The sequence below is a fragment of the Ornithodoros turicata genome, chromosome 4 (genome assembly GCF_037126465.1).
Source record: "Ornithodoros turicata isolate Travis chromosome 4, ASM3712646v1, whole genome shotgun sequence".
Lineage (NCBI taxonomy): Eukaryota > Metazoa > Arthropoda > Arachnida > Ixodida > Argasidae > Ornithodoros > Ornithodoros turicata.
The window spans coordinates 40,344,592-40,369,304 of NC_088204.1; the positions used below are offsets into that span (position 1 = coordinate 40,344,592).

At 43.5% G+C, this 24,713-nt stretch overlaps 1 protein-coding gene across 1 annotated transcript in view; it reads left to right on the plus strand.

Moving 5' to 3' along the window:
• The window catches only part of LOC135391451 (guanylate cyclase 32E-like), a 709,869-nt gene that overhangs the window by 497,841 nt on the left and 187,315 nt on the right, over positions 1–24,713 (plus strand). The window contains exons 3-4 of the mRNA XM_064621704.1: positions 16,331–16,453; positions 21,427–21,601. Of these exons, the coding sequence (XP_064477774.1) occupies positions 16,331–16,453; positions 21,427–21,601 (298 nt within the window). The remainder of the gene's footprint in view (positions 1–16,330; positions 16,454–21,426; positions 21,602–24,713) is intronic.

Here is a 24,713-nt window from a genome sequence, read left to right on the forward strand (position 1 = left end):
GGCCTTTACAGCTCAGTGGCGTTACCGCTTGAGCCAATTGGACTCTCCCACCTGCTGTCACTGTGGTGTTCTTGAGGATCTGGAGCATATTTTTCTTCATTGCCCCCACTACCAACCTACCCGAACCACACTCTCCGAGTCTCTTCGTCAGCTGGACTCTCGCCCCTTCTCCCTATCGAAATTGCATGGTCCCTGGCCTACTCCAGCCCAGCAACGCTCTGCGCTCAAAGCTCTTCTGACATTTCTAGGCACTATCGGACTTCGATCGTTATTTTGAAGGGGCTCGTTATTTTATTCCCCACATTCCCACCAGCAATGGGGTCGAGTATCGCCTGTGCCGATGAACCTCCCCACTCTCCAAAGCCAGAAATAAAGTTGTTGTTGTTGCAATACATTTTTCCTATTTTTTATTTGTGTGTTTTGTTTATTATCTTCTATGTAAGTACATAGAATGATGGCAAGATAGCCACTGTCTGCCGATGGCAAGGACGGCCCCATGCCATAGGGCATAGGCCATCCTGTTGTAGGCATGTATTTGTTCTTGAAATAAATTATTATTATTAGTAGTAGTAGTAGCGTGCTATGTGGTGAAGTTCATTTTTAAGAGTGTAGTTGTGCTGAAAATACCCGTCATTGTCATATAAATTGCCATTGGGAGGGAAACGTTCCCAGAAAAAGGGTCATGAAGCTTGAATGTCGTATTAACGCGTGTCATATTATTGTGAGTGCCGTATGTTGACCTTTAATATGGTTGTAGTTGTATTTCGTGGCCATCTCAGAGGCATACTTTGTACGATCTTCAAAGTGTATCGGACTGTAGAAAAGGAGTCAGAAGGAGACGGATCACTTTCTATCTTCAATGCCTGGAATTCACGTTAGAAATCAAGTACAATCGCAGGGTATTCGTCCCCTTGTGCCAATGCGCGTAATAATTATGGGTAATCATCGTCTTCGTTAAGGCGGACGTTAAGGCGGTTGGGGCAGTAATTATGGACATAAGAGGTGTAGTCGTGCGTCGTTAATATGGACACTTTCGTTCCTTGCTAAAATTGTTCATCAAGTGAATCGTCCATAATAATGAATCGTCCAGCATTTATTACCATTTATTACGAAAAAGACTCAGTAATCAGTGCCTGCTTGTGCGCATACCCTGTGGAGTCGACAGAATTTCAGCAACTTTGACTTCTCGAGATCTGGCCCCGTTATCTTCCAAGAACTGGAGCGCCGTTTGGAGACCTGCTCCAGCCATGTGATCTGTCTTCGATGATGAACTTCGGAGAAACTGAAGTCACATTAGGAGGGGGGGGGGGGGTCCCCTTACTCCTTAGAACAGCTATGACGACATGATGCCCATTCCAGAAGCATCCCCCGCACTATACTGCTAGCCTCCCTTTGACCTTTAGGTGTCCTCAGTGACAAAGGGGGAAATTTCGAAGAAGGGCGCCTTATCCTCTTGTGTACTCTAAAGGTTGTTACCCTGGAAGGGTGGCACAATAACCCCCAGAATTCTTGAGTGACAAAAGAATGAAGAAATTTGGAACAAGGGCCCGTCGTCCAATTCTCCTAGAGGTTGTCGTCCCGAGAACATGTCCATAATAATGAGCCAAAAATACTAGCGGTTCTATGGAATTGGTACCAGTTTGTGCTGTCCATTGTCCGAAAAGCGGGGTTCCATATTACCGAGACACAAATACATGGCAAAAGTTTCGTTCCGGGGAAAAACTGTCCATAATTAACCATCCATATTAACAGGGGTCATATTAACCAGGCACGACTGTATAGGGAATCGACTGCAAAAACATTCACGCAAACAAGAGAAAAGGGGTGCAAGGACTTTTTACGAGGTGTCTGTTCACTACAGACTTCTTTGCAATGAGAACAGCAAATATGCCGTTTTGCAGGTCGGGTATACAACCATCCGGACATTCTTTCCAACACTCCATGTCACTGCCACATGACTAAATGAACGTTTTAATTGCACGTTTGCGAAGCAGCTGTGACTATGAGCGATGTACAGATATGGAGAGAGGACAAGAGGAAGGACTAAGGGACAGGGGGTATAAATGAATGAATAGTAATGATGACATGAGGTGCTTACCAACGGTGTTCACAGGACCATACCCCACTTCAAAGAGGCTAATTTGAGGGTAAGAATGAAAGGGCAGCACAAAGAGATGACAGGTCGGGGGTTTAGATTTCTTGTAGCAAGCCGGGTAAGTTGGAGAAAAGCAAAGAGGGAGTGAATAGCCTGGTATTGATGCGCAGAGGTGCTCAATGGGTAAAAAGCTTTCGACAAGCTGAATCGTCTGTGGTTCAGGAGTTCATGTTGAAATCTGAGCACCCGTCGTCCACATGTGTCGCAAGTCGCAGACCTCTATTATGTGGTGTATCATAGCTGGGGCACAGCATCGTGTTACTGTGCCACATCCTATACCCGAACACAAGGGTGAAGGTGACGTTGTGTGATAAGTGATGCAGAAGTGGCGTAATGCTGTGAAGGAAGCCACATAGCATTTTGAACGACAATGTTGAGTGCGCCGCATAAAAGAAGTTACCACTGAGTGGTGTCATGACTCCATTGCTGTTGAACCGAGAGTGACACCAGCGCAGAAAAATATGAGCGCCTATCCTCACTACACTCTTAAACCCGTACCTTTTATTGTAACTTTTAGAAACATGTAACTTCTATATAGACGTAGATTTCGAGATTTCTTATAGGTTACAGCACTGTAACGTATATTTAGAGGTTAAAAGCGACCAAGGTCATGTCTTTACAACACGAATAGAAGTTACATCTCGGAAAAAACAAAAACATCTTGTTGTAACTTATAAATGTACCCTCTACTCCGACACTGTAACTTCTAAGCGAAATCTCCAACGATAATCTCTTTGTTAGTTTCTTATCGTTTGTTTTCCTTTTGTTTTTCAGCATAATGCTACGTTTCAGCCTCCCATTCGAGACGACAGTTGCGAATCTACGCTGTTATTTTTTATCTGTTTCAGCGTCACCTATACGTCAACTACATGTTATCAATGCTGTATGAACACAGATTAGAAGTTCGCAGTCTGAAATACAGATAGTATGTTTCTTTTTAAAGGGTGGAAAACAATTGTCAATGCCGCAACCACCAAGATTTCCGATTTCGCTGCGTAGCCGAGCCTGGTCTAGGTCTATCCACACTGAGAGCGGTTTCCTTGAAACGCTTAACGCTCGTCGTCCGTCCGTTAACAAGTGTAATCTGTTTTAATCAGTGGTTTTCCTCGCGTTTATCATGGTATCGTCAGGAACACCGGAAAAGCTAGATGTCGCTAGCAAACAAGTATATTTTCGGTGTTCTGAGGGGAAAGTGTAGTGAGTGCGAAGATTGCAAAGAATATACAACCGAAAACGAACGTCACCACCGCAGCCCTAATTCACACACTTCATACACTGGGTAAGTGTACATTTTGTGCTAGGTACGTGCGTTATTTTGATAGCAAGAGCTCTTAGCGCATGTTTGTTGTGATTATGGCAAGCGTTTTGCGGTCCTGCATATGAACGCCACTTACGCTTGCTACTTTTCTGCTCTTACTTGGTCGCCAAGTCAATACACCGGCGTGCATTTTGCGAGCTGCGGATATATGCATCGAGATATATAATTCGCAGCTTCCTACTTGTTGTATTCTTACGATATTCTAAGACTCAATCGCGGAGTGAACGCCTTCCCGCATTTATGCTGATTTGTACCTTGTGCTTTGTACGGATTTGAATGGTTCCGTAAATGTTACTCTCATTGCCCAAACTTTTGTTCCCAGGATCCCACATGCAGGTTCACATACCGTCACCAGCGCAATGCAGTACCTCACAAACTCGTCCCAGAGCGCCTCCAACGCTGATAACGCAGTAATGTAGTGTCTCCTGCATACTGTACACTCATATTCCTCAAGGTTGTGTGCGTTTTATGTAATACTGTATTGCCATTTGCGCTCGCCTCTGCAACACGAATGTGGAATAATTTTTTTTCTGCTGCAATTCTCCATTTCGTTGGGTGTGTTCAGCTTAGCAAACATAGGTCAGTTGTTTTGACTCGCTAGCTTCCTCGCACTTTTATGCATTGCTTCTCACTTAGAAGATAGTTCTTTTTTCCACATACATGGTAAAGCGACCATGGCTTCTCCTCACATCAGAATCGCACTTGTGCACAATGTGTCACCTCTCGACAGACTTCTGTTTTTGTAATATACATATGTTCAAGATCTCCTTTTCTGCTGGTTCATTTTGGTACCTTGGTGTGTTCTGTAAATGTCTGTCGATATCCCACGCACAGGGCGTTTGTTTTTATTCGCATCACACCAGCGCTCATTTGACAGGTGGGTTATGTTAATTTTCGCAAATTAACCCATCCGTAGTTACAAACATTTCCGACATTTCCTGACGCATGTGCTGTGTAACTACGGATCGACTAATTAGCAAAAATTCACATAACCCACCTGCCAAATGAGCGCTACTCTGTTGCGAATAAAAATGAACATCCTGTATAAAAAGCCGCACGTTGGCGTAACCTTTACGGGCAGGTGCTGGAATGAAGGCCGTAACCTCTAATTAGTGGGTTTCCTTGTAACTTTTATAAAAGGGGTCGCTCAGAGGGTACCTGGTAGCTTCTGAAATAGAGGGTAAAATATTGCGATTTTTTACCCTTTACTAAAGGGTACGGAGTTAAGAGTGTAGTGCTAGAGCATGACCGACACGGCTGTGCGGTTGCGGTAGGTCGCAGTCGCGGCAAGACCTGCTACCTCATGGCCTTGGGATACTGATACTGATACTTGGGATACGTGATCGTTTCGCGATTTTTAAGGGGTGGTGTGACTTCAAACCATGGCAGCCTCCAAATAATCGATCCCACACTTATAGAAAACCCGGAATTAAAATGTTCAATCGTGATAACTTCCTTCTTGCAGTTAGATACTCTCTTGCAAAGAATATCCGCCTCGCCGTACAACCAACTTGGAAAAAGAGCATCTGTGTTGCACTCGTAGCGTCTTATAAAAATATCGGTCGAATAAAAACAGAAACCGTGTGCATGTATTAAAGTGATGTTCCGGAAAGCACGATAAAAGAGCGATGGAACTCCGCGGATTTCGCTTTATTCTCGACTTCGTTGTGTTGCCCAAGTCCATAAGTACTGATCGTTGGTTGCTTCGAGCGCTACATGCCTGTTAAATTACCGCTGTTGTGTGAGATATTGCTAATAGTGGTGGATTCTGAATCATTCATACTCCTTGAAGCCATTCCCAATCTTTACAGTTCAAACGTTTCGGAGACCCGACTTTGCGCAATTGGGGCTGACTTGACAAATCCGGACGTAAAAGAGGGCTTCATGTGACATGAAAATATAAATCCCTAGTGAAGATGATTTGATTTGCTGACACCAATTTAAATTTGAGTTTCATTTGTATCACATTTGTTGTCAACTGCAAATGGGGATTTCATGTGAAAAGGGTTTGTCTCGCCTTATCCACATCACTGGCGGTGAGTAAAGTCAATATGCGTCCTGCGACGCGTCTCGGAGTTAGATAATTGACGCCATGGGGCCACAACGCGTAGACGAGTACAGCGCGAGCGAGTAATCCTGTCGACAGTAAATATTGGACTTGCCGTGGCCTTGTGCATAGCAAGCGCTAGGCATGTCATCGAAGTTAGGGATCGACCAGCGTACACACAGTAAAAGCTAGACGAACCAACTGTAATCGTAACGTGTGCCTTGTAAGGGGATTTACACATCTTGAAAGGCAATCACATTTCGACCATGTAATTGGAAGACTTAGCACACACACACACACACACATATATACATGTATATAAATGGGATGACGATGTGGTGGGTCATTCTCCGCCTTACGGCGGTACGCTGTCCCATTGCGCTTGTGGGCGGGATGAGAAAGTGATGATGATGTAAAGGTGTCCTATTAGAGTTCGTCCATTAGTCCAGTACTGGAGAGGAACTCAGCAACAGCTCGTAGGCCTTGCATCAGCGTGCAGGCTCGTCAGTTCTACCGGCACGTCCTTGCATGAGGTCACGCACGTCTGCCCGTTGGGACATTCCATCATTGCAGGTCAGGACTCATGCAGAGGAAGACCCTCTCCCCTATCCATGTATTGCGTTGCAACATTTTTGTTGTTATATTAAAGTTTACATGGTGGACTGGGACGGGAGATTGCAATGTCCATGGTGGATTATTGGGAGGGTTCAACATGGAGGACTGAGGACGAGGAACGTGCAGTATTGAATGAAATATTATCGTACTGCAACGATTACTAGTTAAGTGTAAATTAGAATAGTATAATTAGTTCATTTGTGTACACGGGTCGTACCCTTATTTGATATATTTTAATTGTAATGGAGAGCGTACACCCTGCTTTCGTAGAAAGTGGCAAAAACATATATTTGATCCTTTCAATTTGCTCTAGCACTCCTATAACATGCAGCTTTCACCTACATATAGTGGTTGGTCCTGAGCATATTAAACTGCTCATGCGATAGTAATGACGTTGCCCGCCTGACTACGGCAAGCAATTCCATCATCATTGCCACCACACCTACTCATGAATTAACCAATGGCAACGACCACCATCATCTACTCAAAATCAGCACCACTATCACGTGTGAATTAAGAGAGTGTAGAAGGCGACGTATACTACGTTCTTCATTTTTTTCCGAACCAGTGATCACTTACAATAATATTGTTCAGTCCCGCTTTGTGGGAAACCTGAGGGTGTACGCCTTTTTTGTAACACTTTGAATGTTCGTAAGTACCTGGTCACAAAGGTAGTGCTTTGAGATTGCATTTGTTGGTCCCACTTGCATACAAGTACATCGTCATGACTGGCACTCTTACGAAGACGGAGTTAGAGCAGCTTAGCCTGGACTTCACAGGGAACTGTGCCCACATCTATCCGAAAACGGCCGCGGAACTACCAGAGAAATGTACACGCCCCGACGTTCTCAGGAAATCGGGAGATCTAGCAATATCGTTCTAAATTATGGTAGGCTCAAATCGTGCTACTTTTTTCCACGTTGCTCTGAGGTGCTTCTAAACTGCGCCATAACGAACTTGCAGTGTTGTGTGCTCGTGAAATGAATAGAAGGAGAACGTTATAAAGTCAGTCAAGGTACAATGGGCAAAATAAATAAAGATAATCTAAGTCAGGTCTGTTCCCGACAGCAACAATAAACGAGTTTTAGAAAACTCTAAGCGATATGCATAAAATTAAATACCTTCCTCGCCAACTTATTTCTGTAATTTTCCAGCGGACAGCACACAACCACCCTGCAGACATATTATTTGCTCTGTCGCTAAATCCAACGATGAAATAATTTTGACAACACTCGGTTCGCTAGATCTTGGTAATTCATACACAAAAGAAAAGACTTGTGCAAACCGAAGATCCCTGTTGCAAATTTAAAGGACAACACAATATAAAATATGCTGCCAGTCTGTTTACCTCATATTGCGGTGTGTACCAAAAACATGCGGAATTCTACTGAGGTTTCCGTATATTCGTTGAAATGTCGCCATAATCGTGACATAAAATCCGGCCGCGGAGCGCTCTGAGCCCTAGGTGAGCGTCGCCGCGCATGATGTTCAGCCATTTTCCCCGACAGGATAGATCCTGAATATCACTGTCAACTATCATGAACTTGAGTAAATTCGGCACGCTCTTCATGCTGGTGGGATAAAAAATTGACCTTTACTTGGCAAATTTCCAAATTCACTTCGCAAAAATTTACATAATTAAACTTAGGTTACATGACATGCACATCAGGAGGTGGCAAAAACCTAGTAAGAACAAATGCCGTTGACCGCATGATTTTAGGTGGCGTAGTTTTTTATTAGAATTCAGTTACACGTTTTCTGGGACACCCTGTATAGTTACTAAACATCGCAAATGCAACAATCCTCGTAAACAACAATCTACGTAAATATGCGCTCTTTGTGAATTTGATGGAACAAGTCTGAGTGAGTGCGTTTATTTATCTGACACATAATTTAAAATAGTTTTGAGAGCGGCACTGATGCCGCACTGATGGAAAAGAGCATCATGACTACCGAACGACTAATTACCTAAATTCATTAATAGACAAAAAGTCTATTAATGAATTTTAATGAATGAATCTTTTCGTGAAAATGCGAGAGAATATAATTGGAGGCGGCCCTTATTTGAATCAGCCGTATTTCACGAAATCGCTTAAACGAGCAGGTTGTTTGAAATATAAATCACCAAACTTTGGTAATCAATCGTCCTGCAGTAGTAACTCGCCCGCAAAACTGGCACTGCTGGCAGTGCTGCTCTATCAGCTTTAAAAAAAATAATCTGTAGCGGATTAAAAAAACTGTACATAATGTAATGCATTACAAATAAATCGTTTATTTTTTTTTCTGGTTTGAGCTTGTGTTGCGTTATGGTACGTCCTGTTGTTGTGCCCTAACTCAGGCTTCGTCGTCATAGATATGAATCTCACCGGATCGCTTCGACTCAGCTTGCATGCTGTGAAGCCCGGCGTACAGCAATCACGTATTTAACGTGACGACGGTAGCATCTCCCTACGTTTGGTGAGTTCCGAAATAAAGCCGAAGTAGACGCGGAAACAGCGAGGAATAGGTCAAGACACAACGGCTTTAGTGCATCAGGTACAGATAAGTGGACCTCAAAGAGACAAAGGTGGGTGGAAGAGGAAAAGATAAAACATCATTGCCGTCTCAGAAAGTGTCAGTTCCGGAACTCAAACTCAAGGAGATGCTGCCGTCATCGCAATTACACCCGCTCCAATAAAGCACGAGTACTTTACTTTAAGTACATCCAAATGGTGTGCTCATACTGTAGTTTAAGTACCTTTCTTCGATACTTGTCCATCAAGCCGCAGATGTCTCGCGACGTGAAGCCCCGAATTGTTGGGTATGTCCATCAAGAACCAAAGTACCCAGCTTGTAATGCAAGAAAAAATAAGACCTATGTTTTTTAGGCGGTTTAGAATACGAAAATGCAGTGTTGAGTTAAGATTGAAAGTTCATATCATGTTATCCAAGCGGTCTTGTTTGTGTTCATTCTTGCAATCGTTATCAATAATAAGCCTTATATTATTGTTATGTAGTGCGATAGGCAGCACGGTAATATGTGTTTGGCCGTTTACCTGTATTAATTAATATGGCCGTTCACCTGTATTTCAGTCATAGATAGCGGCCCCCGGTGGAGTATCCGATACCTACAAGGCATAGTCACCTAAAGCTTCACACAATTCAAGCTGTACTGGTGCTGTTCGCGTTGAAAATTACCGTACTACACCAAGCCATTGCAGACGCCGCCAAGTTTCTCCAGCCTATCTAGCGGCGTTTGAAATCATCCGTACAACGGGCTATGGCACGACGTGACTCTCTCTTGTGCACGTTCCGAAAAAAAAACAAAAAAAACAAGCCTTCTGCGCGCATTTCTGGTTTGGCTACGACGCAGTCAGACGACAGAGCGGGAGAGAAGAAGGAGGCGGAGGGTACTGGTGTAGGAAGAGATTAGAGAGAGAGACCTTGAAATTCCAGAACGTCATTACAATGACCTCCGTTTGCTATAGTAGAGCACAGCACAACAAAGGCTGACGGCACCAGGGGCTTGATTTGGGGCAGAACATATAAAAGGTAAGCTAATATCTGCCGGAATAGTAATCAATTACTGAGTAATCGATTACTCAGAAAAGTAATTGATTACTCGAAAAATTACTTTGACAGTAAAGTAACTGATTACTCGAAACATTACTCAGAAAAGTAATTGATAACAAATAACGCAATTACTAGTAACGCGTTACACATAAGTCTTGCTGCTGTTGATCAACAAACTAATGATGTTTCAGCCATGTCTGCAATGCTATATTGAGGTACAATGCATGGCACAGTTGGCATGAAAAATGAATACATGTCGCTGCTTTGTTTCTGCAGCTTTTTCCGCTATCACATTTTGGTATGCAGCACTCTGTTAAGAGTAGTAAACTGACGAAGACGACGACATCGCGGCACACAGATCCGTTGGTGATGATAGTGTTGGTCTGCACACTCTAAGAAAAAAAGGTTGAATTTTACACCTATATCTGAGAGCTGCATTTCAACCACAATGCTACTGAAACCAATTTTACCTTTTGGGTACAACTGCAGAGTAGAAACAAACTACAGAGTTGAAACTGTATTTCTACCAGCTTGGATAGCAAATTCTACCCTTCTTTTCCTTAGAGCAAACGTGACAAAGAGGAGAAGGGAAAGGGACGCCGCCGCTTATACCTGCGGAGGACAAGGCGCGCGCGGATTGGCAGGAAATGGTGGAAGTACTTTGGTTCTACCAGCTTGGGTAGGAGATACCTCCGGGTAGAAAAAAACAAATACCTTTGTGCATACTGGCGAAGAAGCCCATCGTAGGTCAACTCAGTTACTCAAAACCCAGTTGATCAATGGGAAAAACGACCTATGGTCCGTATGATCAGAAATAAGGACCAGTGCTGAACCTGAAACGAACCCCCAAAATAACGGTTTCGAGCATTGGACACCGGCAAGAGTCGACCCAAGTAGCGCTCTCAAGATAGCACCGTTGCTACCTCGAGATTTTCGAGGAACACGCGGAGCTTCTGCACCCGTGGATAGTTTTTAGTCAGTCTACGAAGCGCAAAGGACGAACTCGAGTCGAGTTTCAAGGGTTTTTCGTAGTTATTCGCGGATACGACCTTAGTTTCGGTAGGGGCCACAACATATAGCACACTAACGAAGTATTCCGCTGAAAACGTTGTTTTGGGTTGTACGAGGCGTCGGTGGTCGTTCAGGATTTTGAAAGGGTTTGTGCGATATGAAAGACACGTTTAGTAGCGGTTACAAGAGCAGCATAGCCATGAATTACTGGTTTGGGTTGACTTACCCCGTACATAGCTCATGTCGCTGGGATTAATTCACCCACCTGGTTGTTCGCAGAATCTCATCAGGAATAACAGTCTACCAAGCCTGCTACCCTGGCCTAAGTCATTTAAATAATTGAAATTATTGATTACCAGTCAGAGTCGCGAATACACGTTAATCAGCTAACGACGCTTCATGGTAGTTGGATTGGAATGCTGCGATTGTGAGTTCGGGGTCTTTATGTGTAAAAGGCACTTTATTGTGTCAGCACTGACCGCCGCCGTGCTACCATGTCGGCGGTAGTGTCTGTGGAACAAAGAGCAAGTGCAAACAGAGAGTTGAACTCATTTTCGACCCATTGGCGATCTTTAAATACGATGTCAATATGGTCGTTTCTGCTTCTTTTATTTCAAATCCACAATGAAACCCAGCTTGGCATGTTCTTTTCATTCTGACCAGCATGAGGGTGGCTGGTGCTTTACTTTCTAATGCCCTAGGCACACTTAATGCATTAAACGGAATGGCAGTAACTTCACGTCCTCACCAGCCATCATCCCGAATGACACCGTTTTTTCAACACGCCCCTGTTTTGAAGAAGTCAGGGGACAGAACGATGCCAAGCAAGATGATGGTTGGTGAGGAGGTGAAGTTACCGCCATTCCGTTTAATCCACTAAGTTTGCAGTGTGGCTAGCGTACACGCGTAGTTCACACACGCACGTTGGGAATTATACTGCAGCGTTGTACACACGAATACGTGCTGGAGCTGAGCTCAGGTAGTTTGCTTTCGCAAAGCATTACACATAACAGAACAGAAGAAGAAAAAGAAAAAAAACGAAGAAGAGAAATTTTGAAAGACCGATGGTTGCACAGCCGACGACATATACGTCGGTTGGTCCGCTTATTCGCATTTATATACCGGGTGTTTCAGTTCAATCCCAGAGCTAAATAATTCGCGAACGGGTGCACCAATCCACGAACTTTCTTTTTTACGACTATCTGTCCGATACCACCTACAAGCTGCACACCGTGTGAATGAGTGGGAGGCGCTCATTATTAAAATAAAAATGCAAATGAGTTTCGTACAAAAGCGTAACTTCTAAAGCAGGGCGCTGTCGGCATTAAAATGGGTACTACCTCTTTTGGGACCTTCAGTGGACACCTTTTAGAGAGAAATCTGCCACCGAAGCGGGTCATTTGTTGCAGTAATTAATTGGTTTCGGTTTACGTATTTTTGTCGCGGCTGGTCCGGCGAAGCGCAAAAGGACGCTCTTTCACTTCCTTATCCATCAATGAATTACGTCCTTACACAAATGAATTACACCAATGAAATACGCCCTTTTGCGCTTCACCGCGACCAAAAAAACAAAACAAAGAAACAAAAACGCAGAAGAAGACCAAATAAAAAGCAAACGAAGAGGAAATTTGAAAGACCGAAGGTCGCACAGCCGACGACATATCCGTCGCTTGGTCCGCGTATTCGCATTTATATACAGGATGCCTGAGATAACTGTAGAGATGATCTCGAACACATAGCGTTGTCAAAAAAAAAAAAAAAAAAGAAAGAAACTGACAGGTTTGTGTTAGAAACGGACTGATCTTACAATACAGCGCATGTTTGTGACACAAACGTGCGCGCAGAGTGTCAGTTTCCGTTTGACAGTGCTATGTGCCAGCGATGATTTCTGCTGCTAGGGTGGACACCCTGTGTACAGCTGAGTCTGATTAGTATATGTTATTGTAATATATGTCACTTATTGACTACTTCCCAAAACTGTCGTTGATCCCTAATTCTTATACATATTCATGTGTATGCCTTAGACATTAGTAGTCCTAACAGTTTTCAGTTACTATCTGTTGCTATTTCGTCACCCGAGAGAATCCAGATCATGGTTAACAGGTCACGACTTTTTGGGCAAGCAAGAGGAAGTCTATGAAGCTAGTAAATAAAGACGAAAAAGACGAAAGAAAAAACACTAAAAATAGTTTTTATGTTCATGCTGAACATGCAAAGCTTCGCAATTAGTTCCGTGTTAACCGTTATTTGAACCAGTAACCGGTATTTTTTACCGGTTCAGTTCCGGTTCAGCTCCAATATGGCGTCGACTCTTTCGGTTCGGTTCAGTTCCGGTTCGGCCAAAAATAATGGTTAATAACGGTTTACGGTTTGGGTTCGGGTTCGGTTCGACTCTCTGGCTTTCACTGCCGCATATTTTAGATCGGTTGGGTTGCACACGTTCCAGTGTTACGTAATAACGATGCGCACTTCGTCAAGGGCCCGAACGAAATAAAACGATGATCGCCTCACAGGCTGAAAGCCGGCACATGCCCTTATGAAAATGAATCTTTCCTTTCTACAGACTTCTTATGTACTCTTTATTTCCTACATTGACAGTCTGTTGACTTTGACTTCTTATTGATCAAGTCAACAGGAATTTCTGTTGACTATGTGTACACTACCTGTGGGATACATTATATGTGCTTTCTGTGACAGAACTTCCGTTGGCAGCGTGTACAAAACTTGCGGACTACAATTATATGTGCTTTGTGGAGACGGATTATACAGGAGGTCCTGTTGAAATTCTCTTGACTTCCTGTGCGATTATCCAGCAAAGCTAGGGTTTGCCGTTGCTGTTGTTCTTTTGTTCACCGTCAACAGACCAGAGCCAACAGACCCAACAGATTGTCTTTAGACTTTTTCTTAACGTCGTGCTGACATCATATGTTTACTTTCTGTTGTCTTAGAGCCTAGTTTCTGTACACCACTCACAACAGAGGTAGTATGTTTTTCTATTGAAATTACACATATTGTTTGCATATCCGTTACAAAAATGGTTGTTGGTTTTTTTGTTTACAGTCAACAGACCAGAGTCAACAGAAACAGCAGATTTTCTTGAGACTTTTTGTGAACTTTGTGCTGGCATCATGTGATGACTTATGGCGTTTAACTTTCTGTAGACCACTCGCAACAGAAAGGCAACATGTTTTTTTGTTGAACTTAGCAGACTTTTTGCATAGGGAAGAACATGAAACGAATAAGGAAGTTTAACCTCTTTGATTCACTGTTGGATAAGTATAGTTTATTCTCAACCGAGCAAAACCACTTTGTGGCACGAGTGCCTTTCAAAAAGCGAGATCCTAGCTGCACACGCCCCTTATGAAAATGAATTTTGCCGGTTTATTGATTTTTTTAAATATCATTTGGCCTGTTTTTCATTTGTTTCCACTTTGGTTTCCTGTAGGTTATTGTAAAAGAAAACGGCTATAGACGCCCTTTGAATTTCAGTTTTTCAAACTGTCCAAATAGGTCGACAACAAGAAATGACTTTACTTGGATTTCCTTTTTCTTCACGTTCAAAAGACAGCATGAAATAGAAAATCAAAACACGTGCCTTGTTTTATGAAAGCCTGTTGTGGCAAACTACAGAACATCAATATGCAAAATACGAGGTAGGGTATCGCCTGCATAAAAACTGTACATACAGATCTTCTTTGAACAGGTGTAATTCTATTCACTGACTTTCCTTTGGCTATTTAGCGCGAACTACAATATATCTCTTTTGTCTCTCCATAGAATTTACTCTGCCTTGATGAAAACTGCTACGGAAATTCCGTTGAAGTGTATCAATATAACCTATAAATTTCGTGTTGACAAAAACTAGATTTTGTATTGCCGGAGCTATTCACATAGTAATGGCGATGTTGAAAATTGACCACCTTTTGGCGTACCTTTTGGAAATTGGCGTACCTTTTGGAATTCTGTTGAGTCCCTGTTGTGTGCATTGATGGGTTATTTAACCTGTGTTGAAAAGCAACATATGGCCATAATTATGGGGATCATCGAGCATAATCATCAGCGCCTTTCGCAATATCTTAATTTACCAGAGCTTTCAGTATGTTCATCTCTGAGCACTTAGCATGTAGAAAGACATACTTCAAAAAGAAAAAAAGCAGTACTCCAGCTTGTCTTGCGAGCTTCCGCAAATTCGAGAGTCCTGCTTCCCTTACAAAAATGGCTGTTGACCATTTGTTTCCATTCTACAGAACTTAGTCAACAGAGAGCACAGACATTCAGTAGACTTTCTATTAGCCTTGTGTTTACCTGACATATTGATTTTATGTTCACTTATGGAACTTTAAGTCTTGTTGACAATTACACAGGAAGGTAACAGGTCTTTCTGTAGACTCTCCATATACTTTACACAAATTTCGTGTGACCTTCATGTGTAAGTCTTATTTAAAGTGGGGAATTCCTTGAAGTATTAATTCACCATCAAGATAACGTTTGTGTTTCTAACTGCAAACTTGCGCATTAACGCGTAATTTCCCATCCAGGTAGACATTGATGCAAATTGCCATCTCACAGCGCAACAACAACAAACAACAACAACACCAACAACTTTATTTGATAATGATGATTGTGTTAGAAACATAGATGTTATCTTGATGGCAAGTTAATACTCCAAGCAATTCCTAACTTCAGTGTTTGTAGTATGGGTAATCCAAATAATCTGAGACACCTCAGCCTTCATTCTGGCTCCGAGATACGCGGGACTCTCGAATTTGCGGAAGTTCAGAAGACAAGCAGTATATAGCATATAGTATTTGTATCGCTTTGGAAGTAAATGCCAGTGCTGCATATCCCTTTCTAGCTCCACATGCTACGTGTTCAGGGGTGGACGTCCGGAAAGCACTGGCAAATTAAGCTATTGCGAATGACACTTGTCCTCGACCCTTGACTGTCCTCGATGATTCTACACTTGTGTGAATGATAGCCAGAATGCCAAGGATTTGCTCCTGAATTTGTTACTTTCTCTCATACTGCTGCTCTCATTTCTTTCCAAATTCCGCGTAATGCTTCAAGCAGCTAACATAGCAGTGTCCATGAAGAATGACTGCAATGTCAGTAGTAAGTCAACAGAAGGGCTTCAGAAAATCTGTACACTGGACCCGCTTGACTTGTGCAAAAAGTATGTGTAAATTCCATACAAAAAACATTGCCTTTCTGGTGTGAGTGGTCTACAGAAAGTTAAAGGCCATACCCCATAGAAAGTAAGCTTATGATGTCAACACAAAACTAACAAAAAGTCTGAAAAAAATCGGTTGTTTCTGTTCAGTGTATTACGCAAAGAGTCTGTGCAAATTCAATAGAAAAGTATATTGCGTTTCTGTTGGGAGTGGTCTACAGAAAGTAAACGGCCATAAGTCAATAGGAAGTAAAGATGTGATGTCAGCACAAAATTAACAAGAAGTCCTAAGAAAATCTGTTGTTTCTGTTGACTTTGGTCTGTTGACCGGAAACAACAGCTCAGCAACCATTTTCATAAGGGCAGAGCATTTCCTTTTCCCATATGTTCTTCGCTGTCACAACACTACAGACTATGCGCCCGCTTAAGGAATGGTGCACTCATGACAATGTATCCCCGCAGTACTGCGCGAGGAGAGAAACGTCCGACAAGAGCCGCTTCCCGACATTCGCTCGCACCAGGCCTCCGGACACCCATATCTCCAAGTCCATCGTGTCACTGCTTCGAACCTTCGGATGGAGACAAGTGAGTCCGTCTTGCATTTTCCTTCTTTTGTTATTCTTGTACTTCCAGCTGTTTTCACTGTTTCATGGCTGGTGAATGCGCACGGGAGTCTATTGGGAGTTGGGACACGCGTAGCAAATATCAGCGTCGCAATAGGAGAGCCGTCGATATTACCCTAGCGCAGTGTTGTACGCTGTATCAGAGCTCCCCTAACATTTTGTATGTGTGTCCCAATAGACTACGCGAGACCCATCGTTGTTACCCGGTGGAGTGCTGTGCATAGCGGCGCTGTTGGGTGCTGAATGCTCAAAGTCTTATTGAGATCATTTTTAATCTATCCATACACATATGTAACTATAGCTCCGCTATCATATTCGCTTTGATCAGTATAACGGAGTTAATGATCGACATACGTTTTCAATTGTAAACGAATACAAGTATACTTCCTTTACAAATTAAATAGCGGCGGTCTTTTTCTCCGTTTACACAATCGCTACTTTCCATAAAATGGAGAACGTGGAATATAGAGGAAGAAGGAAGAGTGAAACAGTTTTTATCGTATTATTATTTATTTTATTTATTTGCCATTTTTTAAGATATGTCTCACTTTCAGTTCACAAGGCTTCATAACCTTGGGGAGTAACTTATTTTTCGTAGCTAAATATATTCGTTCTCGTTCGGTATTTATTTTAGTGCGCACCATAAGGCAGATGACTTACACTGTTAACCAGAAATGTGTACATTCAGTCCAGAAGAAGAGTGAACGGCTTGTCCCATAGCAAACCCCTCTAGACGAGGATTTTTTACCCCTTCCAGGTATAAACCTATATTCCTTCTGGGCTGTAATAGATATACTCATTCGATAGAGTTCTGTAGCACACATGATATACCAGATGAGGAGTGAAATACGAAATACCAAACGAGAGAAGCGCAACACGTAAGTTTCGTACCACAGAACAAGAAATATTAATTGCAACACACATGTATTAGCCATAAAGACACAAAACAAGTACAAAGGGTGAAATAGTACATACGTACAAATTGGAATCCAAACGCGCTTGTCCATTAGTATCGTGGTGTCCAGTACCTACCACCACACACAGCAAAGAGAAATGCTAATCCGAATAGTAACAGTACAGCTTGGGACAAAAGTTTACGGAACGTCGAGGTGTCGCGTTTCTTTATTGGAGCGACACCCTAGCAGCAAACCGGGGTGGACGCACATACTGGGAGAGGGATAGAATAACCGTCCACCCGTATTTTATTCGATCTCTTCGTGATAGCTAGAAGGGGGCCGTCTGGTTGAACGCAAGCGCCATATTCCGTAAACTTTGTCCCAAGCTGTACCTACGGAAACGACACTACAAGTTCTGACACATAGTATCATGAGGCCTCAGTGCACCATTCCGTTGAAAGCATGTCTTCCAGCGTTCGAACATCCAGCAGCAAATTTCCACGACGAAACTGCAAAAGAAATGGGCGTGCGTCGTAAGCGACCCACAAGAAAACCAATTAAGAACCTGTAAAACAAAACGACCTCACTGTATTTCAGTCACAGTGATGCCTCTCAATACCACTCAAGATGGTATGCAACCTGAAAATGATTAAATAATTCCCTGAATTGGCTCATTCGAACAAAAGCACTTGAACATACATAAAGTAGCGGTTTTGTTAAAGGGACGGTCGCATCCGTCGCGGTCGATTCGAAAACAATAATGCCGTTTTACTTCGTTTTCATCACTGATATTACGCCGAAAATCCGACGCGGACTAGTGGAGTTGTGCCTCTGCAGTTTGATGTAACGCGTGGCAAGGGCAGATGACGCGTATTGAAAGTATTCCGGGATTCCTTCTCTGGAAACGTCACACGGATAAGGCCAATCAGTGAGCGCCTTTGGCGCCGAGAAGTCCGATGAGCGAGCGGCTGAAAGGGCCTTGGCAATCGACCGGCAGCCCGAACAACCCTTCCGAAAAGTATCAATTCCTTGATAACTCTGAGCTTCACACATACGATCTCCAACGCCTCAGTCACAGTGAAAACTTACAACTATATGGGTTGCGAAGTACCGAACACCGACCTAACTCCAAACCGGCGTGACCAAGGAAATCGCGTAAGGGTACAAGTGTGTGCAGAATCAAACATGTGCACAAATAATTTCCTTTTGTTGGTGAGGACTGATTATTCATGAACGGAGTTCGACTACTTTATGTCATCACGGAGATGTACATTTGAGATTTTATGCGTTTAAACGTTTAAACATTTTGGAAACTACGTGTCCTATATATACAAATGAAAGTGCAAGACGGTGCAGCAGTCGACGAGAGAGGGTAAGAAGGAGTAAAATGCACGCGGTGCGACTTCTCCGGGAGGGTCGTACACCTCCTATAAGCCTTCCTCTGAAACGAAGGGGAAAAATACATTTTTTTCTCCTTTTATGAGGAGTAAATCTGACGTGAAAGGAATACAAATGGCAAACCTACCTTTTTCACCATTTTAAAGCATCTTTTCCAATAACAGTGTTTTCTGAAAAATGAAAAAGTTGAATTGAACTTGCTTTTTTCCAAACCAGCTGCAGCTGCATGAACATCAAGTACAAACAACACATAGAACTAAATCAAGACTATAGAACAGAGAGATCAGTGAATGATAATGGAAATAGTCACAGCGGCGTGACTATTAAATCCTAGTGTCCTAATATAGGAGCCATAGAGATACGGAACATGATGATGAAACTTTAAAGCGTTGCCAAACATCACACCAAGGTCCCGAATAACCTCAGCTCGCCGTATATTCACACCGTTTAGGAAATAATCGTACAGCAAGGTTGATCGTTTTCTTGTGAAGGACAGAACTTTATAGAAATTTAAAGCGAGCGGAACAGACGCGGACAGAAAGGAGAGAAACCGTACCGAACACACTGGACTGTTTAATGAAACAATCAGGTCCCGAGAGACCCAGCCCCGCTTCTGCCGTGCTGCACACAAGATAGAGAGATCAAACGCAAAACAAAACACAACCTGTTGAAAACAGCAACAACAACAACAACAAAAAAAAAAAGAAAATGGACAACTGAAACACCGTATCGAGGAACAAACCATGACCTTCCAGGAAGCCAAGCTCTATTTTTACACAACTTTAGTTTTCGATACATTCAAACAGAGATAATTTAGTTTACACCAGTCATTAACTGCAGCATTGTCCATCTGGACAGAGACACGATTGAACCTCTATATGCAATACGGGGATAAGTTGACTTATCCCATTTTTATTATATTTGTTGCAATGACACCTACATACCAGTATGTACCTGTCAAATAAAATTTAGGACCATATTGCAATTTATTGACCCGCTACACGAGGGTAAGAAACGGGAAATGCATGTGTGTCAATGTGATGGACAGTCAAATGGGGCCCCTTTTCTATACACGTATACAAAAGGGCTAGCTTAAATTTTGCTACGATGCGGAAATGAACTTGGACCTCCACTACAAAAGCAGGGTCTTCCTACGTCACGTGACCGTGTCAGCAGTGCTACTGAGCGTTCTAGTCGAAAAAACCGTGTGCACTAAGCTAATAAGACATATTATGCTGGCCATATGGACATTCTTTTCAAGGTTGTGCTGGTTTAGCGGTACGATAAGCCCGATCTAGGCTGCTCCACTGCACATAGGTAACTTCGCCGTACCTGGGGTCGTCATCAAAGTCTGACTCATGAAAACTGTTTTTCCCCACATGAAAACCCGCGCGTGCGGCGTTATATAGAAGAAAAAAAGGGGGGGGGGGCATTTATTGGCAGAGAGAAAAAAAAAGGCGCCAAGTCCGGCACCGCAACACGCCAGCTTGTTATTTAAAAAAAACAGGGTAGAAAAAGGGAATATGTCATGCTCCTTAGTTTTGTTCAATTTCTGCAAAGTCACACACCCAAAAATGATGCTAACAGGACATGCATCTAGAGACACATGCATATATGTTACATATTTTGCACTTGCGTTATTCGAGGAAACTCTGCTGCAATTGCTTTACCAAATATTCAATTGAAGTTTTCTCGGTTTGGGATTTTTCAGCTTATCTCCCTATTGTACACAGAGGTTCAATTGGCTACCAAAGACAGTGGACCAAAAATCTTAACGTCACCGGCGAATAATGAAACCTCACAATATTTCACCAGTTGAACAATATCATTAAGAAAAATAAGAAATAAAAACAACAAAGGTTACTACCTTGGGCTTCAATATATACAGGGTGATTCACCTAACGTGTCGCAAAAAATTATTTTAAGATCTACTTGCCGGAAAATTATGGGGTCAAGGATGTTTGTATTCCGCGAACTTTTGCCATGAGATAGCATCACTTTGATCAATTTTCGGACGCGATTAATTCAATTTTCTGAACACGACTCCGAAATGTGCGAAGGCAATGTCAAGGTTATTATTATTATTATTTTCTTTTTCTTTTTCCTTTTCCAGAAGGAGAAAGCGCATGTCAGCTCAACCGTGTTAGATTCCAAAATATATTCCCTACTTGAGTGGCGATAGCAGCAAAAAAAAAAAAAAAAGCGAAAGCCGTCGTTTCGAGATGCGGAAAATGTCGGCTCAAATTCAATTATAAAATTCTCCGTGTAATTTATGAACGAAGCGGTGGAAGAGAATGGTAGCCCCGCCCCTTCAATTTCGTTTTTGATGGCTGTGCTTTTTAGCCACTATACCACTTTAGTAGGTCATTCATCTTGTGATGGAAAGGAGTAAATCCGACATGCGCTTTCTGTTTCTGGCAAAATAAGGTCACAGTGGCTTGGCAGATTTCTGAGTTGAATTCAGCAACTTTGATTTCTCGCTGGCCATAAAATTGATCAAAGTGCTCCTCTGTCATGGGGAAAATTCGCGGAAGATAAACACCGTTGACCCCATAATTTTCAAGTAAGTAGATGTTTTTAAATATATGTTTGTGACACGTTAAATGAAACACCCTGTATATACCCTGTATCGTATTTTCAGGTGGCTCTTTTCCACGGTGCACGGTTGGGTCCTGTGGCGGCTACAGTCGGAGCTACGTTACAGCAATACGGTGTCCAGCTCCGCCAAGTAGCGTCGTGGAGTCATACTTTCCACTATGGCTACGACGATAATCCATTCGATAAGCTGATCCAGGACACACATCGTGATGTTCGCAGTAAGTTTCATAACATGTTGTACACACATCTATCCCTAGAATTTGGACAGAGTTGCCTCGAAAACCGGAAGAGATGATGCGTTGGCGTCCCTATGAAAAGCCTGCAGAACATCCGGTGATCGTGTGTCGTTTCGAGCTGAGCACCTTGACATACACATCTTCTTGGGTTCATGTCCATGTTCCGCCCGAAATATTTCGCGAAGCACCAGGAGAGTATCCATTTGATCTGATTTACTGCTGTTCCTGAGGACACGAACACGGTAACTCAACTCCATTGATACATAATGTAAAAAACCCCGAGACTAGGGAACACGAAGGGACAGACACAACACGAAGTCTCAAACACAGCTGAAAATTTTACTTCACAAAACAGGAAATATATACAAACAGAAGGGAAAGGAACACCAGTTGAGAACAAAATAGAAGGTCATTTTCGTGTTCCCTAGTCTCGGGGTTTTTTACATTATGCATCATCTTCACCAGCTCGCTTGCTTCCTAGCCATTTTTTCATTGTCCATTGATACCGCACGTTTGAACAACCCGTCGCACTGATGCACGGCTTGTTCTTATGTAATACTGAAAAGTAACGACACTGCTATGTCTCTCGAGTTCATAGTTGGCTTGGATCTTCAGTTCAGTAAGCTCTAAGCCCATATTCGACGCATCACAGCAAAGGGGTGGGGTGGGGGGTACCTGTTTATTATGAAAAAAAGAAAGGTTAGCCAGACGAAGAGCATGCTTGGTATTCAAATAAAAAGAGGAAAACGAACAACGAAAAAGAAGGAAAGAAAGGAAAAGGAAAGGAAGGAAAGAAGGAGAGAGACACTAGAACAGCGTCACATGGAGTTCACGTGTCCTGAAACTCGGAGACAACTTAGGAGAGCGGCAGTGACAGTCCACTGGCTGCGGTGCAGGACGGGGCCAAGGAGAACGGCCAACAAGAAGTCGTTACAGCCAATCTGGAGCAGACGGCAACGAAGGGTGTTCCTATGGCGAAGGTGCTGCTGACAATGCAGGAGCTGGTGTGGGATCCACGCCACAGCCATTGCAGTTTGGTGAATTTGGCCGACCCATTTTGAAGGAAGTGAGGGTGTACAGGCAAAATTGAGTCGTAGGCGGTGGAGAAGGGATTCTCCTTTACGACTGCGGTGGCAAGGGATGACAAACACCATCAATCGGTCTATAGGGATGGACTGTAAGTAGTAGTTTCGGCCCGGAACTACCGAGCACATGTGGCACACCGACGGCGAATTTGCAAACGGCATGTTGAGGCTGTTAGCAGCAGGGGTGCCAGGGCCGAAGTGTCATCAGACCCAGTGACGCAGGAGTGGCTGGTGGATGAGCCACGGGCACGTCGTTCACGTGCAGTCTCCACTGACGAAATCTGCAAAGCATAAATAATATTATTGTGATGGTCCTCAGGTCGCTTCGGACCTGAGTAGTAGGTGTGGGTCTATGAAAAAACATGCGTCATACATGAAAAACATGTTTGACGAATTTTTGAAGACTGTCACGCTTGCCACTCAGCACTGACTACACTGTTTTGACAAAATATTCGGCAGAACGAATGCAGATGAATAGTCGTCGTCTGACCAATTGGTGACGGAGGATGAAACATGAGTGACTGAGGCCAATGGTGTTACTTCGTCTCCCCCTACGTCCACCGCCCGATGGCCACCTCTAGAGACAATCCTCTCTATGATCTGCGCTCTGCATTGCCTTAAGCGGGAGCCGCATGCGACGTTTTCTCGACGCGGATACGCCGAGCTTTGAGGTCGTTACGTCACTCCCGGCGGCGAAACGTCGAGACGCCACCCGCAAACAGCGCTTTCTCGGTGCAGCTTAGGAGCCGGCGCAAAGTTTGTACTCGCAGCCCCTGGCGGCATTTCTCGTCATGAGTTCGAGCTATTATAGGCTGGAATAACATGCACGACAGATATCACTTGGAAAACATGCAGTATAACTTTGTATAAATACAATGTCTGGTAACCAAAGACAATAGACACGGTGCGCCGACCATTAACATCGAAATCTCTTGCATGTACTTCCGCTTCCGTCCGCTGTTCTCCCGCGTCTCCCAGTATCGACGAAGGGCGAAAATTGCTGCCGCTAAAAGAAAACAAAAGTAAATAAAAAGAAAGCTGCTGCTTCTTAAATAGCGACAGCTGTTGCGGGAAAGGGATTGAAGAAGACCGTTCAGACCACTTTACTGGGTGCAGCGATTTCTAGGCCAGAGGGAAACGACAATCGAACAATGGCTAGAAAGTGGGATGGTATGCATTGTGTAGCTCCTGTGTCCCCATTTTTTTTTTGTTTTTTTTTTTTTCATTTGCAGTCAATTCTATCTGGTCCGCTTCATTCTGTCTTCCGCTTGGGCGTACTTTAGGACCACACCGTCCATGCCCACACAGCTGAGCGGCTGTGCAGACGGTCGTTTCCGGCCATGCACGCGATTGTTTAAGACGGACACGTCGCTTCCTGCGCTTGCCTCTCAGATCTGTAACCTCAGATGCCGGCGTCCCCGGTGACGGCTATTGTTTGTGGAGCTGAACGCAGCGTCGTACGTAGCGCCGTTACTAGTAGCGGCGCTACTGTATCCGTTATTTTTTTCGGTAGCGGAGTAGAGATCGCGCTACTTTTTTTTAAATTGGTAACGAGAGAACTACCTCCGTTACAAATTTGCGGTAGCGCAATCTTATAGAGCTACCGCTACCGCTACTTTCCGAGCTCAGGTTTGCGACAAATCGACGATCTATCATGGAGACTCCACTCTGCCTACCTTCGAACAAGCTGCCCAATTTCACGGCCCATCCTACAAAGACCGGGCAAAAAGACCGAAAGGAGGGCACAGAGGTCGTTATCTTACAAGAAGCTGTGCCCTCCACGTGTTCCCTATTTGGGGGTAACCTTCTTGGAGATTCCGTGTATGGTTGGAGTTGTCCGCAAACTGAGGTCATTCGTACTGCATTGTGGAGCCCCGCTAGCTATGAGTCCTAGCTAACGTCCGATTTGAAAAAGCAGATCAAGGTACGTTTGCGAACTTCTCATTCCGGGCAAGCTCAGTTCTCTTTGCAACAGAGCTGTAGAGCTTTTAGCGGTAGGCTTGCTTTGT